At 39.6% G+C, this 19,234-nt stretch overlaps 1 protein-coding gene across 1 annotated transcript; it reads right to left on the bottom strand.

Moving 5' to 3' along the window:
* Positions 1-13,065: 13,065 nt before the first annotated feature.
* LOC107827947 (uncharacterized) lies at positions 13,066-17,934 on the bottom strand. The gene is made up of 3 exons (XM_075224200.1): positions 17,908-17,934; positions 14,573-15,396; positions 13,066-13,093 (listed from the first exon to the last, which is right to left on the bottom strand). The coding sequence occupies exons 1-3, from the start codon at positions 17,932-17,934 to the stop codon at positions 13,066-13,068; spliced, it is 879 nt and encodes a 292-aa protein (XP_075080301.1).
* Positions 17,935-19,234: the final 1,300 nt, after the last annotated feature.

Raw genomic sequence — 19,234 nt, 5'->3', positions numbered from 1 at the left:
CTCGGCTAGGCTCAGAGATATCCAATCTCATAAATCGATTGGCCAAAACCTGAACATCCAATGCAAGCGGCCTCTCACCGACCGGAATATAAGCAAGACTGCCCATGCTGGCTGACTTTCTACTCAGATCATCGGCCACCACGTTGGCCTTTCCCAGGTGATATAAGATGGTGATATCATAATCCTTCAACAACTCCAACCATCTCCTCTGCCTCAAATTCAACTCCTTTTGCTTGAACAAATACTGAAGACTCTTGTGATCAGTGAACACCTCACATGCCACGCATACAGATAATGCTTCCAAATCTTCAATGCGTGAACAATGGCAGCCAACTCTAAATCATGGACCAGATAGTTCTTCTCATGAATCTTCAACTGCCTCGAAGCATAGGCAGTGACCTTGCCATCCTACATCAACACTGCACCAAGCCCAATACGGGAAGAATCACAATAAACCGTGTAAGACCTTGAACTTGTGGGCAAAACCAACACCGGTGCGGTAGTTAGAGTTGTCTTGAGCTTCTGAAAGCTTGACTCACACTCATCCGACCATCTGAACTGGGCACCCATCTAGGTCAACCTGGTCATCGGGGCTACAATAGATGAGAACCCCTCCACAAACTGACGATAGTAGCCTGCCAATCCCAAGAAACTCCAAATCTCTGTAGCCGATGTTGGTCTAGGCTAGTTTTTGACTGCCTCAATCTTCTTCGGATCAACCTGAATACCCTCTGCTGATACGACATGACCCAGAAATGCAATTGAACTCAGCCAGAACTCACACTTTGAGAACTTAGCATATAACTGACTATCCTTCAAAGTCTGAAGAACCACGCTGAGATGCTGCTCGTGCTCCTCCTGGCTGCGGGAATATATCAAAATATCATCAATGAAGACTATCACGAATGAGTCCAAATAAGGCCTGAACACTCGGTTCATCAAATCCATAAAAGCCGCTGGGGCATTTGTCAACCCAAATGACATGACAAAGAACTCATAATGCCCGTACTGAGTGTGGAAAGCTGTCTTAGGGACATCGGATGCCCTAATCCTCAACTGATGGTATCCAGATCTCAAGTCAATCTTTAAAAATACCTTGACACCCTGAAGCTGATCGAACAAATCATCGATCCTCGGCAGTGGATACTTATTCTTGATAGTGACCTTGTACAACTGCCGATAATCAATGCACATTCTCATCGAACCATCCTTTTTCTTAACAAACAACACCGGCGCACCCCAAGGCGAAACACTAGGTCTAATGAAACCCTTCTCAAGCAAGTCTTGCAACTAATCCTTCAACTCTTTCAACTCAGGCGAGGCCATATGACACGACAGAATAGAAATGGGCTGAGTTCTCCTAGCCAAATCAATGCAAAAGTCAATATCCCTGCCGGACGGCATACCCGGCAGGTCTGAAGGGAATACCTCAGGAAACTCACGAACCACGGGCACAGAATCAACAGAGGAAACCTCCGCACTAGAATCACGAACATAAGCTAAATAGGCCAAGCACCCCTTCTCGACTATACGCCTAGCCTTCATATAAGAAATGACGCTACAGGTAGAATGACTAGGAGTCCCTCTCCACTCTAAACGAGGTATACCCGGTAAAGCTAAGGTCACAGTCTTGGCATGACAATCCAAGATAGTGTGGTAAGGTGATAGCCAGTCCATCCCCAATATGACATCGAAATCGACCATGTCTAGAAGAAACAAATCCACACGAGCCTCAAGACCCCCAATCACACTACGCAAGAGCGATGGACTCGATCTACCATAATAGAATCACCCACCGGTGTAGACACATAAACAAGAATACTCAACGAATCACTAGGCATGACCAGATATGGTGCAAAATAAGATAACGCATACGAGTATGTAGACCCTGGATCAAATAACACTGAAGCATCTCTATCACAAACTAGAACCGTACCTTTAATAACTGCATCTGAAGCCTCAGTCTTGGGTCTGGCTGGGAGGGCATAACATTGGGGCTGGGTCCCACCACCTTGAACTACATCTCTGGGATGGCCTGTAGCTGGCTGGCCTCCATATCTGGCGGCCAGAGCTCAACCTCTAGGACATCTACCTCCACCTCTAGCACCTCTACCCCCACCTCTAGCTAGGTGGGGGGGCTGTGGAACATCTAGTGCCTGAACCATAGCACGGGAACCCTGATGCGGAGAACTGCTCAAAGCCCCAGTGTAATATCTAGCAATGTGTCTCGTGTCGCCACAAGTAAAACAAGCCCCCGGCTGTTGGGGCTAACGATCCTGAAAACTCTGAAGTGGCGGTGCACTGATAGGTGTTGGTAGTGTACTGATGGACTACTGATCAGAATACTGAATCGGAGGACCACGACCACATGAAGCACCATGAAAAGCCTTAAGAGCTGACTGAAAGGGCCTAGGAGGATGGCCTCTACCATATGAATCTCTACCTCCAGATGAGGTACCACTGAATCTACCTAAATGACGAGTCCTCTTATCTGACCCCTGACCATCTCGCTACAACAGAACCATCTCAACTCTGCAGGCCACATTGGCCGCCTCCTGAAAAGTGATCTCACTCCCAACCTCCTTGGCCATCTGAAGACGAATCGGCTAAATAGGACCGTCGATAAACCTCCTCACCCTCACTCTCTCGGTTGGATGTATGACAAGATCATGGTGAGCTAAGTCGATGAACCCGATCTCCTATTGGGTGACCGTCATGGAACCCTACTGGAGGTGCTCGAACTGCCTCTGATCGGCCTCTCTCTAAGTAACCGGGAGAAACTTCTCCAGAAACAATACTATAAACTGCTCCCAAGTCAAAGATGGCAACCCGGTTGGCCTAGCTAAGCAATAATCCCTCCACCAAGTCTTGGCGGATCCAAACAAGCGAAATGTAGCAAAATCGACCCCATTGGTCTCAACAATACCCATGTTCCTGAGAACCTCATGACAACTGTCTAGATAATCCTGGGGATCCTTAGTAGATGCACCGCAGAAAGTAGATGTGAAGAGCTTGGCCGGTCTGAGCTACTACACCCGGCTGGACAGTTCCAACTGGCTGAACTGCTGGAGTCTGAATCTGAGGAGCTACATGCTTTGGAATGCGCGTAGCAGGAGTCTAAGCCCCTCCTCCAACCTAAGAAGTGGCTGGTGCTACGGGAAGCAAACCCGCTCGGGTGACACTCTCCATGAGGCCCACTAATCGGACCAGAGCGTCCTGAAGAACTGGGGTGGCAATGAACCCCTCTAGGACCTGAGCTGGGCCCACCAAAACTGCTGGGGCCGGAACCTCCTCCTCAAAATCAACCTGAGGCTCCGCCACTGGTGCTGCTGCTCGGGGCTGAACTCTGCTCCTACCTCGGCCTCTAGCACGGCCTCGGCCTCTGCCCCTAGTAGGAGCTGCTGCTGGGGGCTCAGGCTGCTGAGCGATAGATGATGAAGCGCGTGTTCTCGACATCTGTGAAAGAATAGAGTAGAAATCTAATTAGCATTTGAGGAACAAATCCGCACGACAAGAAAGAACAAATGTGAGATTTTCCTAACTCTGTAGCCTTTGGGGGATAAATACAGACGTCTTCATACCGATCCCTCAGAATCTACTGAGCTTGTCCGTGAGTTGTGAGACCTATGTAACCTACAGCACTAATACCAACTTGTCACGACCCGAAATTCCCACCCTCGGGAGTCGTGATGGTGCCTACTAATATGAGCTAGGCAAGCCAATCCTTAACAACTTACTTCATTAACAAATCACTTCTTTTAACGATTATCAGTGATAGCATGAAAACAGCGGAATTTAATGAATATACAGAAGACTTAAATTAAAGAAACTGAACAATAATACGGAAATCAACATATGCCTCTACCCAAGAACTGGTGTCACATTACTCACAAACTTCTAAGAGTACTAAATACATCTGTTTGAAAGAAAAATATAAACTGTTTATCTCGAATACATGAGATAACAGACTGAAATAAAGATAGAGGAGACGCCGGGCCTGCAGACACTTGCAAGGCTACCTTGGTGTCTCACTGGACTGAAAGCTGGATCCCACGCTACTGCTACTATCCAGAGCCTGGATTAGTGCAAAAGAGCATAAAGTGTAGTATCAGCACAACCGACCCCATGTGCTGGTAAGTGTCTGGCCTAACCCCGGCGAGGTACTGACGAGGCTAGGACCAGATTCCAAATAAACCTATGCAGTTATATACTATATGGCGGAAAAGTACACAGGTAATAAGCAATCAAAGCTGGGAAAAAGGGTAACATGCTTCGGGGGTAGCAGATAAAACAAAATATCAAAGAATAGTAAGGAAACTGCAATTTAACTTCTAACACGGATAAAGAGAAATAAGGCAACTTTCACTTTCAGTTTCATCTTGTTGCAGGCGTGCAACCCGATCCCATTTCTCATATCTTGTGGTAGGCGTACCACCCGCTCCCATTTTAGTATATCTTGTGGTAGGCGTACCACCTACTCCCATTTGAGTATATCTTGTGGTAGGAGTACCACCCCCTCCCATTTCATCATATCTCATGGTAGGCATACCACTCGCTCCCATTTCATTATATCTCATGGTAGGCCTACCACCCGCTCCCATTTCATTATATATCGCGATAGGTGTAACACCCGCTCCCATTTTATTATATCTTTTGGTAGGCGTACCACCCGCTCCCATTCTATTATATCTCGTGGTAGGCGTACCACCCGCTCTCATTTCATTATATCTTGTGGTAGGCGTACCACCCGCTCCCTTTTACATTTCATTATACAATCACAAGAAATCCCGGCAAGGGAACATAAATAATATAATAACTTCCCTGCAAGAGAACACAACAATATTATAATTTTCCCGGCAACGGATAAAAATATTGAATTAGTCATCCCGGCAAGGGAGAATCAGCTATAACCAATCTCAACTCAACTTATACTCAGTTAAATTATTAAAAATGCTCAGTCATCGAAGATCATTAAGTAAAGCACCCAAGTGTCATTTAAGAACATAACAACTTTCAATTTAAGACTCACGATCATGCTTGACACCAACGTATAGATACTCGTCACCATGCCTATACATCGTACTCAACAAGAAGCAAGTAGCAAGTATGACAACTCCTAATCCCTCAAGCTAGGGTTAGACCAAACAGTTACCTCGATGCCTTGATCACCACTCAAGTCTCAACTATAGCTTTACCCCTTGATTCCACCACCAATCCGCTTGAATCTAGTCACAAGTTACTTAATTACATCAATAAGTGCTAAATAAATCAACCCCAATGCATGAAAATGAGTTTTCTAAAGGTTTACCCAAAAGTCAGAAATCATCTCCCGGGCCCACGTAGTCGAAAGCCGAGGTCCGGACCGAAACCCGATTACCCATTCCCCCACGAATACAAATTTATAATTTGTTTTGAAATCGGACCTCAAATTGAGGTCCAAATCCCCAATTTTAGAAAAACCTAGGTTCTACCCAAAACACCCAATTTCCCCCATGAAAATCTTTGATTTGAAGTTGAAATCATGTTAAAAGAGTGAAGAAAATGAATTAGAAATCACTTACCAACGTTTTGGAGAAGAAAGGTTGTTTGAAAAATCGCCACTTATGTTTTTAGGGTTTTTGAATTGTGAAAAATAGCTGAAATTCCCGTTTATTTATACCCCTCTAAGACCCCCAATGCGGACCACATCAAATGGACTGTGGCCGTACAGCCTCCACCACAGACCACATAAAGGCGACCGCGGTCGCGCTGACCCCTCCCTGAAGACCTGCAGTTGAGCACCCTATGCGGACCGCACAAAGGCGACTGCGGCTGCACAGCTTCCACCGCAGACCGCACAAAGGCGACCGCGGCCGCGCTGGCCCCTCTACGGTCGTACGCGATTTCTCGCGGACCGCATTAGAGGGTTCAGAGTGTGGCTTTCTGAACCTGCAACACCTGACTTTCTATGCCTAAGGCATCCTGAAACCTACTCGAAACTCACCCGAGCCCTCGAAACTCCAACCCAAGTATACACACAACCTCAAAAACATCCTACGGACATATTCGTGTAATCAAATTACCAAAATAATATCACGAGCATCGAATTAAACCTCGAGATCACTGAAATTTCTCAAAACTCTTTCAAACATCAAATTTCTCAATTAAGGTTTGTGTCGCGTCAAACGACGTCCGTTTTTAACCAAATTTCATAGGAATGACTCAAGTCATATATAAGACCTTTATCGGGCGCCAGAACCAAAATACGGGCCCGATACCATTGCTTTCTAATTAGTTTTCATTTCAAATTTTATTAATCAATTTCTGAAAATAATTTCACTTAAAAATTCATTTGTCGGGCTTGGGACCTCGGAATTCGATTTCAAGCATATGCCTAAGTCCCATATTTTCCTACAGACCCTCCGGGACCGTTGAATCATGGATCTAGGTCCGTTTACCCAAAATATTGACCGAAGTCAAGATTATTCCTTTTAACATCAAAACTTAGCATTTGTTTTCATAGAGTTTCATATTTAAGCTTTTCGGCTACGCGCCCGGACTGCGCATGCAATTTGAGGTGACTCTAATGAGGTTTTCAAGGCCTCGGAGACACATAAATCAACTGAAAGCAAGTGATGACCCTTTGAGTCATCACAGTGGAGTATGTGGCTAGGCGTTTGAATTGCCAAGCGATTAAGTATGAACACCAGAGGCCAGGTGGCCTACTTCAGCATATGCCTATACCTGAGTGGAATTAGGAGCACACTATGATGGACTTCGTAGTTGGGTTGCCCCGGACCTTGCGGAAGTTGATGTAGTGTGGGTCATTGTTGATAGGTTGACCAAGTCGGCAAACTTTATTCCGATTGTGACTACTTATACTTCAGAGAGATTGGGTTAAATTTACATTTGGGAGATAGTATGGTTGCACGGTGTACCAATTTTCATCGTATCAGATAGAGGCCCTCATTTCACTTCCCATTTCTGGAGAGCCATTCAGAGTGAGTTGGGGACCCGTGTGGAGCTCAACACAACATTTCATCCACAGATCGACGGGTAGTCGGAGCGGACAGTTCAGGTTTTAGAAGACATGCTTAGAGCATATGTGATTGACTTTGGAGGGTAGTGGGATCAGTTCTTTCCCTTGGTGGAGTTTTCTTGCAACAACATCTATTAGTCCAACATCTAGATGGCTCCATTTGAGGCTTTATATGGTCGGCGAAGTCGTTCTCCTATCGGGTGGTTTGAGCCTGGTTGTATGGTACAGACTTGGTGAATGCCTTGGAAAAGGTAAAGTTGATTCAGAAAAGGCTTCGCACAGCTCAGTCCAGACAGAAGAGTTATGCGATTCAGAAGGCGCGAGATGTATTATTCATGGTTAGCGAGAAGGTCCTCTTGAAAGTCTCGCCGATGAAGGGTATTATGAGATTCGGGAAGAAGGGCAAGTTGAGCCCAAGGTTTATTTGCCCATTTGAGGTGTTAAGGTGAGTTGGGGAGGTTGCTTACGAGCTTGCTATACCCCCCACCTTATCGGGAGTTCATCCAGTTTTCCATGTATCGATGCTGCAGAAGTATCACGCCGACTTGTAACGGCCCGACTGGTCGTATGCTTTCTAGAACCCCGTCCCCCCTAAATAAGACTTTCCATGATTGCTTTAACTAATTTACGACCTACGGGGATGGTTGGTTTGGTATTTTGAAGAGTTTGGTTTGAAGTAGGCACACTTGATTCCCTAAGATTTGCTTAAAAGGCTAAGTTTGACTTTGGTCAACATTTTTAGTAAACGGAGCCAGACTTCTGTTTTGACGGTCCCGGAGGGTCTGTAGGAAAATATGGGACCTAGGCGTATTCCCCGAATCAAATTTGGAGGTCCCTAGCCCGAGTAATGAATTTTTGTTAAAAATTGTTAAACTGAAATTCTAAGGATTTAAAGAAATTGAATAATGCTTGATCATGTTGGTATCGGGCCTGTATGTTGGTTCCGGAGCCCAGTACAGGTCCAATATGATGTTTAAGTCGTGTTTGTAAAATTTTATGAGAAATAGAATAGATTTGACGTGATTCGGGCATCCGGTTGTAAAAATAGGAATTTGAATGTTCTTAAGGATTGCATGCGTTTTGGTGTTGAATTCATAGTTTTAGATGTTATTTAGTTGATTTGATCGCTCGAACAAGTTTGTACAATGTTTATGTACTTGTGTGAGTGTTCGGAGTGGATCATCGAGGGCTTGGTTGAGTGTGGGCGTACGTTGGGGGTGAAAAACACTCTAGATTTTTGGTATTTCTGGGCACGGTTGAAGGTCTTACAAATGCGATGAAACTGTTCATATTTGCGAACTCGCAAATGCTAGGTAAGCATCGCATTTTCAATGAAGCTTGGCTGGGGGCAGTGATCACATTTGCGACGTTGTCTTCGCATTTGCGAACCCAGCAGGGTCTGCAATTTTGACCCCTCTATCGCATTTGCGATCAAGGCAGAGGAAGGCCCAGTTCGCATTTGCAAACTTTTTGTCGCAATTGTGACTTCGCATTTGCGAGCCAAATGTCGCAAATGCAACATCGGAGGCTTGGTCACAATTTTTAAAAACGGGACTTAGGCCATTTATTTCATTTCACTTCTACACTTGGGCGATTTGGGAGCTTTCAAAGAGGGGATTTCAACCTAGCATTGTGATGTAAGTTATTTCTACTTAATGTGAGTTTAATACTTGGGATTTGCGTAGATTAACACACTAAAATTAGTGAAAATCATGGGATTTGAGTGAAAACCTAGGGTTTTGATAAAGGCAAGATTTAACAACAAAATTTGTTATGGAATGGAGTAAAATTATATATTCTTGATCCTTAGGCTATGGGTAACAACTTTCTTCAAATATTTTCGAAATCCGGGCACGTGGGCCTGGGGTCGAATTTTAGGAATCTTGTAATTTGGATTGGGGAATCACCCTAATGGTTGGGATATGAACGTTTAAGCCTATATTGATTAGTTTCTATGCTATTTGGATAATTTTGGAATGTGTGGCACCAAATTGAGGGTTTGGGCTTAAGCTTGGACCAGAAAGTAGGTCGTGAAGCGAGGTACGTCTCTTTTCTAACCTTGTAAGAGGGAATTGTCCCCATAGGTGAAATACTTGAATAATTTTCCACTAAATTGGGGGACTACGTACGCACTAGGTGACGAGAGTCTATACGTAGATACTATTATGTTAATTGTCTGAGTAGTTTAGGACTCGTATCATGCCATATTCTTGAATGTTTATATCCTTTCACACTAATGAGATCACTTAGGATATGTTAGAGATTTGGAAATTAACATATGTGAACATGTGCACTTGCTTGAACAATAGTATGAATTTATTTGAATATAAATGCACCTTTATGTACCTTCTTGATGATAATTGATATTTGTGGATCGGGCCGATTGCCTCGGTAGAAATAGATGCATCTATGGTTCGCGTCATTCGATCCTCTAGCAGTGCACAGTTTCTTTTCTGTTGGATCGGGCCGTACGATCTTGGCATAATGTGCGCATGATATTTATGTGAAATCTTATTCATGACGTACCTTGTTAAATGCCTTGAAATGTAAATGTCTAATTGCTATATTATCCAGGAAATGACCTACCACTTCTTGCTATAAATTGTTACTTGTTTTTGCTATACATGCTTAGCAAAACTCTTATTATATTAATTGACCCTAGTAAGTATCAAGTCGACCTCTCGTCTCTACTTCTTCGAGATTAGACAGGATACTTACTGGGTACATATTGTTTATGTACTCATACTACGTTTCCGTACTTAATTGTACAGCATCTGAGGTAGGTACATCTGGCTACCAGTCTGGTGCGCATTCTTGATCGTAGTCCGAGATTCCGGTGAGCTTCTCCCTTCCTATGCCGTTCAGCAGCATGATGGAGTCTCTCTTTACTTTTGGCTGTCTATTTTATTCCAGACAGTAGGATAGATTTATTCTTTTGTATATTCTACTAGATGCCCACATACTTGTGACACCAGGTCTTGGCACACACATTGGTAGACTATTCTTTTGGGATTGTATAATTATTTTTGTACGTTACTAATTATCACTTGTTTTAAATTCGAATTAAGAAATTGTTGTAACTGTTTTAGTAAAATAAAAACTAGAACTTATTAATATTTCCCTGTTGGTTTGCCTAACAATGGTGTTGGGCGCCATCATGACCTATAATGGAATTGGGTCATTACAACATGGTATCAGAGCACTAGGTTCACGTAGGTCTCACAAGTCATGGGCAAACCTCATAGAGTTCTTGCGGATCAGTATGGAGACGTCTGTATTTATCTTCAAGAGGCTATAGGGTGTTAGAAAACTCCTTTTTATTCATTTTCTATCATGTAGTGGTTGGTATACTAAGTTTCCCTCTTCTATTCTCTCACAGATGGTGAGGACATGCACGACAAATGTTCCAAACCCGGGAGGAGCTGCTCCCCATTGCTAGAGGCCGAGGAAGAGTCTGGGGGAGGGCACTGGCCCGAGGGAGGGGATAAGGACATCTTAGAGCTATTCCAGTAGCCCTACCGGCAGATCCTATGGGAGATCATATCATTGAGGAGCAGGATAAGGTGCCCACAACTGAGCCTACCCCGACAGACTTTATGACAGCACCGAGTTTCCAAGAGGTCATGGGTGGTATGTTGCGGTTCATGGACACCATGACTCAGGCTGGTTTATTTCTGGCAGATCAAGATATATCACAGGTAGGAGGGGGAGCGTAGTCCTCTACTGCACAAGCTCCTGGCCATGCAGTTGCAGAGTATCAAACTCCGGGTGCACTACTCGTGGATGGGGCCCAGTTAGTTGCTGCAGTGGTGCCCGAGCCCAGACCAGCTACGGATGGTAATCCGCAGAAGTTATTAGACAGATGGACCAGGTTACACCCTCCTGTCTTCAGGGGTGAGCGTCACGAGGATGCCCAGGATTTCATTGATAGGTGCAGGGACAGACTACACAACATGAGGATATTGGAGTCACATGGGGTAAACTTCACTACTTTGCAGCTGGAGGGCAGAGCCCGTAGATGGTGGAAGTCCTATGTTCTTGGCAGGCCAGCAGGTTCTCCTCCCATCATTTGGGGTCAGTTAATACAGTTGTTTTTGGACAAGTATATTCCACCCTCTGAGAGGGAAGAGCTGCAGTATCAGTTGTAGTAGCTTGAGCAGGGTCAGATGTCCGTGACCGACTATGGGGCGAGGTTTTCTGTGTTATCCCACCATGCATTGATGATACTTCTTACTGACGTAGAAAGGGTGCAGAGGTTTGTTGCAGATTTGCATTCTGGCATTAGGGCCAACATGGCCCGAGAGGTGGAGATGGGGACTTCTTATCAGCTAGTGGTAGAGATTGCTTGGAGGATCGAGGGCTACTGTCTAAGAGGTAGGGAGCAGATGCAGCATGACAAGAGGGATAGATTCTCCGGAGAGTGAAGAAGTGCCCCGGCTAGGGGTAGAGGTCAGTTGGGAAGGGGTCAGCCCAGTAGACCCCCATATTCAGCAGCACTACCTACTCGGGGTGCTCCAGCGCGCCCCTATTTTAGCACCATACCAGAGAGTTCTTATCGCCCGTCATCTATTCATGGTACCTCCAGTGGGTATTCAAGTCCCCAAGGTCCTTTTGGTTTCTATTTAAGTGCTATGCCGGAGAGTTCATACTGTCCACCGGCTATTCAGGCTTCTTCTAGTGGGTCTACAAGCCATCAGGCTTCTAGGAGGTACTGCCCCAGACTTCCGGGAAAGGCAATGTAGCAGGGTCAGCAGCCCATGATTGTAGCACCGATTGCCCAACCATCTAGAGGCGGGGGATAAAGTCGTAGAGGCCGCCCAAGAGGTGGAGGCCGGACAGGGAGCTACTGCTCAGTTAGGTAGAGGCTAGCCAGCCGGTGCTCCAGCCAGATTCTATGCCCTTCCAGCCAGACCAGATGCATTGGCCTCAGATGTCGTTATCACAAGTATTATTTCCGTCTGCGATAGAGATGCTTCGGTATTATTTGATCCAGGGTCTACCTATTCATATGTATACTCTCTGTTTGCTCATTTCCTAGTTATCCCTCCTAAGCCTTTCGACACTCATGTTTATGTGTCCAGTCTTGTGGGCGATTTTGTGGTTGTAGATTGGATTTATCGGTCTTGTGTGGTCACATACTGTCGTTTCGGGACTAGAGCATATCTCCTGTTACTTGATATGATCAACTTTGAGGTCATCCTGGGCATGGATTGGTTATCCCCATACCACGCCATCCTTGATTTCCATGCCAAGACTGTTACATTAGCGATGCCAAGGTTGCCAAGGTTAGAGTGGAAGGGTTCCACAATTGATACATCTAGTTGGGTTATCTCTTTCCTGAAAGCTCAGCATATGGTTGAGAAGGGGTGTTTGGCTTATCTGGTTTATGTTCAGGACACCACCGCAGAGCCTCCGACAATTGATTTAGTTCCAGTAGTTCGGGAGTTTGCCGATGTGTTTCCTTCTGATCTTCATAGGATGTGGATGTGCATTGATTACCGCCAGTTGAACAAGGCTACCATCAAGAACAAGTATCTGTTGCTGCACATTGATGATTTGTTCGACCAATCGTAGGGTGCTAAAGTGTTCTCTAAGATTGACTTGAGTTCAGGGTACCATCAGTTCAAGATTCGGGATTCGGGAGTTCCGAAGACTGGATTTCGGACCAGATATGGTCATTATGAGTTTTTGGTGATGTCTTTTGGCTTGACTAATTCCCCAACAACATTTATGGACCTGATGAATATGGTGTTCAGACCTTATATTTATTCCTTTGTCATCACCTTCATTGATGACATCTTGATATACTAACGTAGCCTGGGGGAGCACGAGCAACATTTGAGAGTAGTGCTTTAAACCTTGTGAGAGCAGCAACCATATGTTATGTTCTCCAAGTGTGAGTTTTGGCTCGAGTCAGTGGCATTCTTTGGGCATATTTTATCAAGATAGGGTATTAAGGTGGATCGCAAGAAGATTGAGGCAGTTCAGAGTTGGCCACGTCCTACTTCAGTGATCGAGATTACGAGTTTTCTGGGGTTAGCAGGTTATTACAGATGATTCATGCAGGGCTTATACCTGTTGATACATATATCAATGGTTTCTATATTTCTCAGAATTAATTCTTTTCTGTGTTGATAACTTTCAAGATTATCTTCATAGAATTCAATTTCTTTTTCTATAGTTAATAAAGCTTTATTACATAGCCTATTAACTCTAATTATGTATTTGCAGGTTTTAATATTGTGTTTAACACAATCTAGTTTTCTATTTATGTTACTAAGGTTTTTAAGAAGTTTCCATTTCTGGGTGTTATAGAATCTTATGTAATGAAAAGTGTTATGTTTCATTTATAAACAGATTTTATTAACTTGATATGTGATCATTAATCTGAATATAAATCTAATTCATATAGATCTAATATATCTATTTCTTGTGATACAATTAGTTCTGTAAATGCTTGTTCCATTACATATATTATTTCAAAAGTAACTAGAATATCATAAATTTTTCTTTTAACATCGTTATTAAGTCTGTTAAAGATATATAATATAAGTATTTTGTAGTCAATATTTTCTTCTAATAAATACGTGTGGTTGTTCATTCAGATTTTTTATCCTTATCATATGTTTACTAAACATATTCCCTCTAACCTCTTTGTTTATCATAGAGTTTATCATATTTTAATAAGTTATACTGAACAATCTTTTCTGGTCACTACCATATTTTTCATGCTTCAATCATTTACCCTAACAGCGCCTCAACTCTGTGTACTCCCCTAAACGGCTTCCTTGCCTACTGGTTTCCACTTTAGGATGGCATAGTCTGGGCTTAACTACTCTCAGCATTATTATACAGGCAAACTTTCTCAAGATGTTCTTTATAACAGTACTATAACATGATAAACAATTATGATATTCAAGAGATTATAAGGAATATAAGAGTTTAGTTAAACATGATTATGAATAAACTTACCTGGTTTTGTAACTCGTTTGAATGCTCCATAGCTTTCAAAAGTTTGTATATAATCATATATTTTTTTTTTGGATGTGGATGTCCCTTTTTCCTCGGATTTACATTCTATATATAGAAAATTTAAACGACTCCTACTGTTTACAAACGACCTTTACTGTTCATGAATATGACTCTTACTATTTACTTTATGACTTTTTTACATGACTCTTACTATTCATGAACGACCTTTACTGTTCACGAACGTGACTCTTACTATTTACTTTACGACTTTTTTACATACGTGACTCCCTTTTTACATTTTTCAATAGCTTTCTTCTTCTTTTGTCTTCTTGTCGATACCTTTATTCTAGTTGGACTTCTGGTACTTGGTTATCTTCTCCGTTGCATTTCGAACATATGTGGTCTGGGTATTTGTGTCCCACTAGTTTGTAGTATCTTGTTAATAACTTATTAGAAATAAATTCCTTCTTCAAGGCTCTTGTAGTTGGCTGTGCTTCTAGTTTTAGCAATGATAAAATCCATTTTTGGACTTCATCCATATCTCCTTGTCGTAGTTCTTTTGAATTGGCATATATCATTAACTGGTCTCTGGAATAATAGCTCCAGATAGCATTTCCTTGTAGATAATTGTTAGCTAGTTCTTGAATAATAGTTGCTATACCAATTATTCTTTTGTTGGCATAGAAACTTGGTATCTCCATTTTCTGTATCTCCGGTTGTTGCTCTATTTCTTCCGGTATTATCATATCTCGTGTTAGTCCTATCTTTATCACCTGTATAATGGGTTTTATTTCATCATATAGTATTTCAGCTGGTGCTGTATAGAATTTGATGAAGAATAGGTCGCCTTTTGTAATTCTTTTGAAGGTGACAAATGCTTTGTATAGCTCTGGTATTCCAATTATTTCTTCTCCTTCGTAAGTATATACAGTGCTAAGTAGTCCGTAGTTGTAACATGTCTTTACTAGGTTGACTTTTGTTTTTGGTTGGGCTATTAGCCTATTATATCCCTGTAGTTTTTGGGTTACATAATCCTGTGTTGGATCTCTAGTAGTAGTTGATCTGGGGTTTAGGTTCAGAAATGTCTGAATTTTATATATATTCTCAATATATGTTTGAGTAATATGGTTATATACCTTTTTGTTGTGGTGTAGGCTATTAGCATAGGTTGTAGTTTGTGGGGTTATAACTATTGCTTCTTTTGGCTTTTTTGATGTAAATGGCTTATCAAATACGTTGTTTAGATTTACATTGGTATGTAGCTTCTTATTCACCTGTTTGCTTGTGCCTGCAGCTGTAGGTAAACAAACTTTGTCATGGGTTTTTTGGAGTTTCCCAACGTCTCCTTCTAATTCTGGAATTTTTAAGTCTTCCGATCGACTTAGCTCCGCATTTTTATAGTCATGCTACTGACTTTCTAGCTGTTGTAATCTTTTGCCCATACTATCCATCTGTAATGATAGGGTAGTAAGGGTTGCAAATATATCTTTCGATTCTTGGTTCTCATCAGTTTGAGTACTTTTGTCTTGATAAGTAATCTGCAATAACATTCTTGTCAGTTCGTATTACTTCAATTGTAAATGTAAAATTTTGTATATTCAATACAAGTCTTCTTATTTCCTTTGTAGTTACTGAATCTTGTACTTTCCGTGTTATCCACCATTTTACTTGTGTATTATCTGTTCTTACAATAAACTTGTTATAAATAATATATGGCTCAAATGCTAACAAACATTTATATAATCCAAATAGTTCTTTCCTATTTATCTCCCATTTAATTTGTGGTTCCGTGTATGATCCTGAATAATATCTACAATGGTGTTCAATATTTTTATTATCATATTTATATTTTAGAACTCCTCCATAGCTGTGATCACTAGAATCAGTTTCTACAATATATGTGAACTGTTTCTTTTCATCTGGGAAATATAGTTTTGGTAATTTTTTACACATATTTTTTATCTTCTGTATATGTATTTTATCCTTTTCGTCAAAATGATATTCTATATCCTTTTTTAATTTTTTCTGTAATGGTTTTAAGTTTTCTGCTAATTTAGGAATATATTCTCTTACTTGGTTAACCAATCCTAAAAATGATTGTAACTTCTTTTTTGTATCAAGTGTTTCATTTAAGTCAATTATTTTTTGTACTATATGGGTTTGCATTTTTATTCCGTTTTTATCTATTTGTATACCTAAAAATTCTATTTGATTTTTCATTACTTCTGCTTTCTTTTTACTTAAACTTATTCCTGATATTTCTACAATGTGTATGAATTTTTCTAGTAGTTTTATATGTTCGTTCTCTGTTCTAGAATATAACAGTATATCATCTATATATATTATACAATTTTCTAATTGGTTAAAGTAGTTATCCATAAAATGTTGATACCTACCTGGTGCATTTTTATATCCAAACGGTAATACGTTCCATTCATAAAATCCTTGTGGTATTGTGAATGTTGTTAACTTTTTAGATTCATCTTCTAGTTTTAAATGGTAAAATCCTGATTTACAGTCAAATTTACTGAAATAGTTATATCCTTGTATTTGTCTGATTTTTAGTATTTTATTTGGTATCAGATTATATGTTTTTGTTTTTGCATTTAATTTTCTATAATCTATAACCATACGGCTTTTTCCTCGTTTTTGTTCACTATGCTTATTTACTATAAATGCCGGGTTAGTATGTTTACTATTACTTTCTTGTATGTACTTATTGTCTAATAATTCCTTTATATGCATTTTAAATTCTGTTAAATCATTAAAATTGTATTTTAAAGGTTTTTGTGTTATTATGCTATTTTCATCTATTAGTTCAATCTTTATTTTTGTTTTATGTTTTTCCCATCCTTGGAGTGGATTATCATTATATAGTAATTCTAATTTATCTTGTAGTAGTTTTATTTTATTTATTGAGAAAATGATTATTTCTATATTATGGTTGCTTTGTATTACATTTTCTAATTTTTGGGTAATCTTTTCACTTCCTTTAATCCAGGGTGTTGTTTTTCTTACTTTATTATTTACTCTTTTTGCTCCTAATTTTTGTTTACACGGGGTAGTAAACCACCAATGTGTTTTTGTTATAATATGTGGGTATAATTTATCTAAAAATGGCATTCCTAATAATATATCTTTATTTGTGAATTCATAACTATATATTTCTTCTATGGTTAATATTTTATCCCATATTTGTATTTTTATATTTCTTGCTTTGTATGTTATCATACTTCCCTCATTATTGAATCTTGTTACTACTATGGGGGTTTTTAGCTTTTCCCATTTACTTTCTGGTAAACAATTATGTCTACGCATGTTAGCTTCTGCTCCTGTATCCATCATAGGTGTATAATATCTATTATAGTATCCTTCTACTATTATCTTGGCAAGTATGTATATCTTTGGCATTATATCAAAGTTCTTTTTATTATTATTTTCTTATTTTCATAACTTATTGTTAATTGTCTATCTTCTAATTTATATGGTTTGACTTTTTCTAACCATTTTATTCCTAGTGTAATGTTTTTATCTCCTTGATATATTTTAAAATTTATTAATATTGGTATTCCACCTATAATTAATTCTTTTTCAGTCGTTTCTTCGTTTTTTCTTAATGCTTTTGGCAATTCTGAATTTTGCTGTTCTATTGTTACTATCTCTTGTTCTGGTATTAATTCTCTTATAACATAATTCTCTTCCTGCCCTGTATTTATTAATATTAAATATTTTCTTTGGTCCATTATTCTCGTTATATAATAATGATGTGGGTTTATTTCTTCTATTTTTTGTTCTATTAATTTTTGTGGAGTTATGTAATCTATTCTTCTTGATGTACTTCTTGATGTACTTATTCTTGATGACGTTTCTGGTATTTTATTATTTGTTCGTTTTGACGTGCTTAATCTTTCTTTTACTATTTCTAAATCTTCTTCTATATCCATTTCCTTATAACTATAATCATTGTTGTCTATAACTGATACTATTCTTTCGAATGAATTTTCTATTTTTATCCTGTTTATTTTATTTCTAGCTGTTACCTTATGTTTCGTCGTTAAGACATATAGATTTTTACATTTTGCTTTGAATATCTTACTTCCTGGTGCTAGTTCTATTCCAGACATTTTCCAGTATAGTACTAATGATTTATCTATATTCTTATCATCTATTGCTACTGAATAGTTGGCACTTATTATGAATTTAAATTTTTGGTATATTAAGTTACCTCTTACTGCACTTATTATACTCTTTTCTATAGGTTGTACAATTCTATCATCTGTCAAGTATATTTCTATAGGGGTATCTATTCCTTCTCTAAAACATGCTTTTATTAGTATCTCCGTTCCTCTTAAGTGTACATATTTTATTGGATTTTTTGCTTTTATATCTTGTATTTCTTTATTTAGTAGTTTTTTATTTAAAATTGGTATTCGTGCTTTACCTTTAATGTATTTACAATCTATTATATGTTCTCTTTGGCTTACTACATAGTATTCTTCTTTCTGTCTTTTAAACCAATTCTTTATTGTTGGTACTTCTAATATTTTGTCTATGCTTAGGTCCAATTCTTTTCCTTTTATTTGTTCAAATATAGTGGCGTCAAATATTATTTTCTGTTCTGAATATTGTTCATCTTGGTGTTCTTCTTGTTGTATAATTTGTATATCTTTTTCAGTCATAATTTTCTTCGTCTGATTCCTCTATATTATTGTTTATTTCTTTTTCATTTTCGGAGAACTCATTTTCTGAGAACTCGTTTTCTGATATTTCATATATGCTGTCTTCACTGCCTAATTCATAATCTACATATTCTATTTGTGTATATTTATCATTGTCTATCATTATTTCGGTAATTTGTTTCTTCTTTGGATTTTTTGGTAATCTGCAATCTTAAGCTAAGTGTCCTAGCTTTCCACAATTGTAACAAGTACATTCTGTTAGTCTTTTCTTTTTTCTATATGGTTTTTTATGTTTGTAATTTTTTACATAATATCTTCCTCTTGGTTTCTTATACTTATATTTTGAATATTTTGATTTATATCTTTTTCTCTTTCCTTCAGTTTTGTAATATTTATCTGTGCATCCAAATTGGGGTGCTATTCTACTTTTACAGCATGCCAGATTTTTTACTAATATTTTATCCATTTTGATCTTTTCTTTATATTTTTCACATAATTCTATAAACCAGTTTTGTAGAAATTTTATTCGAGCTCCTAGAGTATCTGCTAGTTCTGCTTCATTCCA

The sequence above is a fragment of the Nicotiana tabacum genome, chromosome 11 (assembly GCF_000715075.1).
Source record: "Nicotiana tabacum cultivar K326 chromosome 11, ASM71507v2, whole genome shotgun sequence".
NCBI classification, from domain to species: domain Eukaryota; kingdom Viridiplantae; phylum Streptophyta; class Magnoliopsida; order Solanales; family Solanaceae; genus Nicotiana; species Nicotiana tabacum.
This window is presented reverse-complemented; position numbering and strand designations above follow the sequence as displayed.

Coding starts and splice junctions, on each gene's coding strand:
- LOC107827947 (XM_075224200.1), bottom strand. CDS start 17,934: ATGGATATAGAAGAAGATTTAGAAATA. Junction 15,397..17,907: donor TAGAAGAAGATTTAGAAATA/GTAAAAGAAAGA, acceptor GAAAGTCAGTAG/CATGACTATAAAAATGCGGA. Junction 13,094..14,572: donor AGCTATTATTCCAGAGACCA/GTTAATGATATA, acceptor ATGTATCAACAG/GTATAAGCCCTGCATGAATC.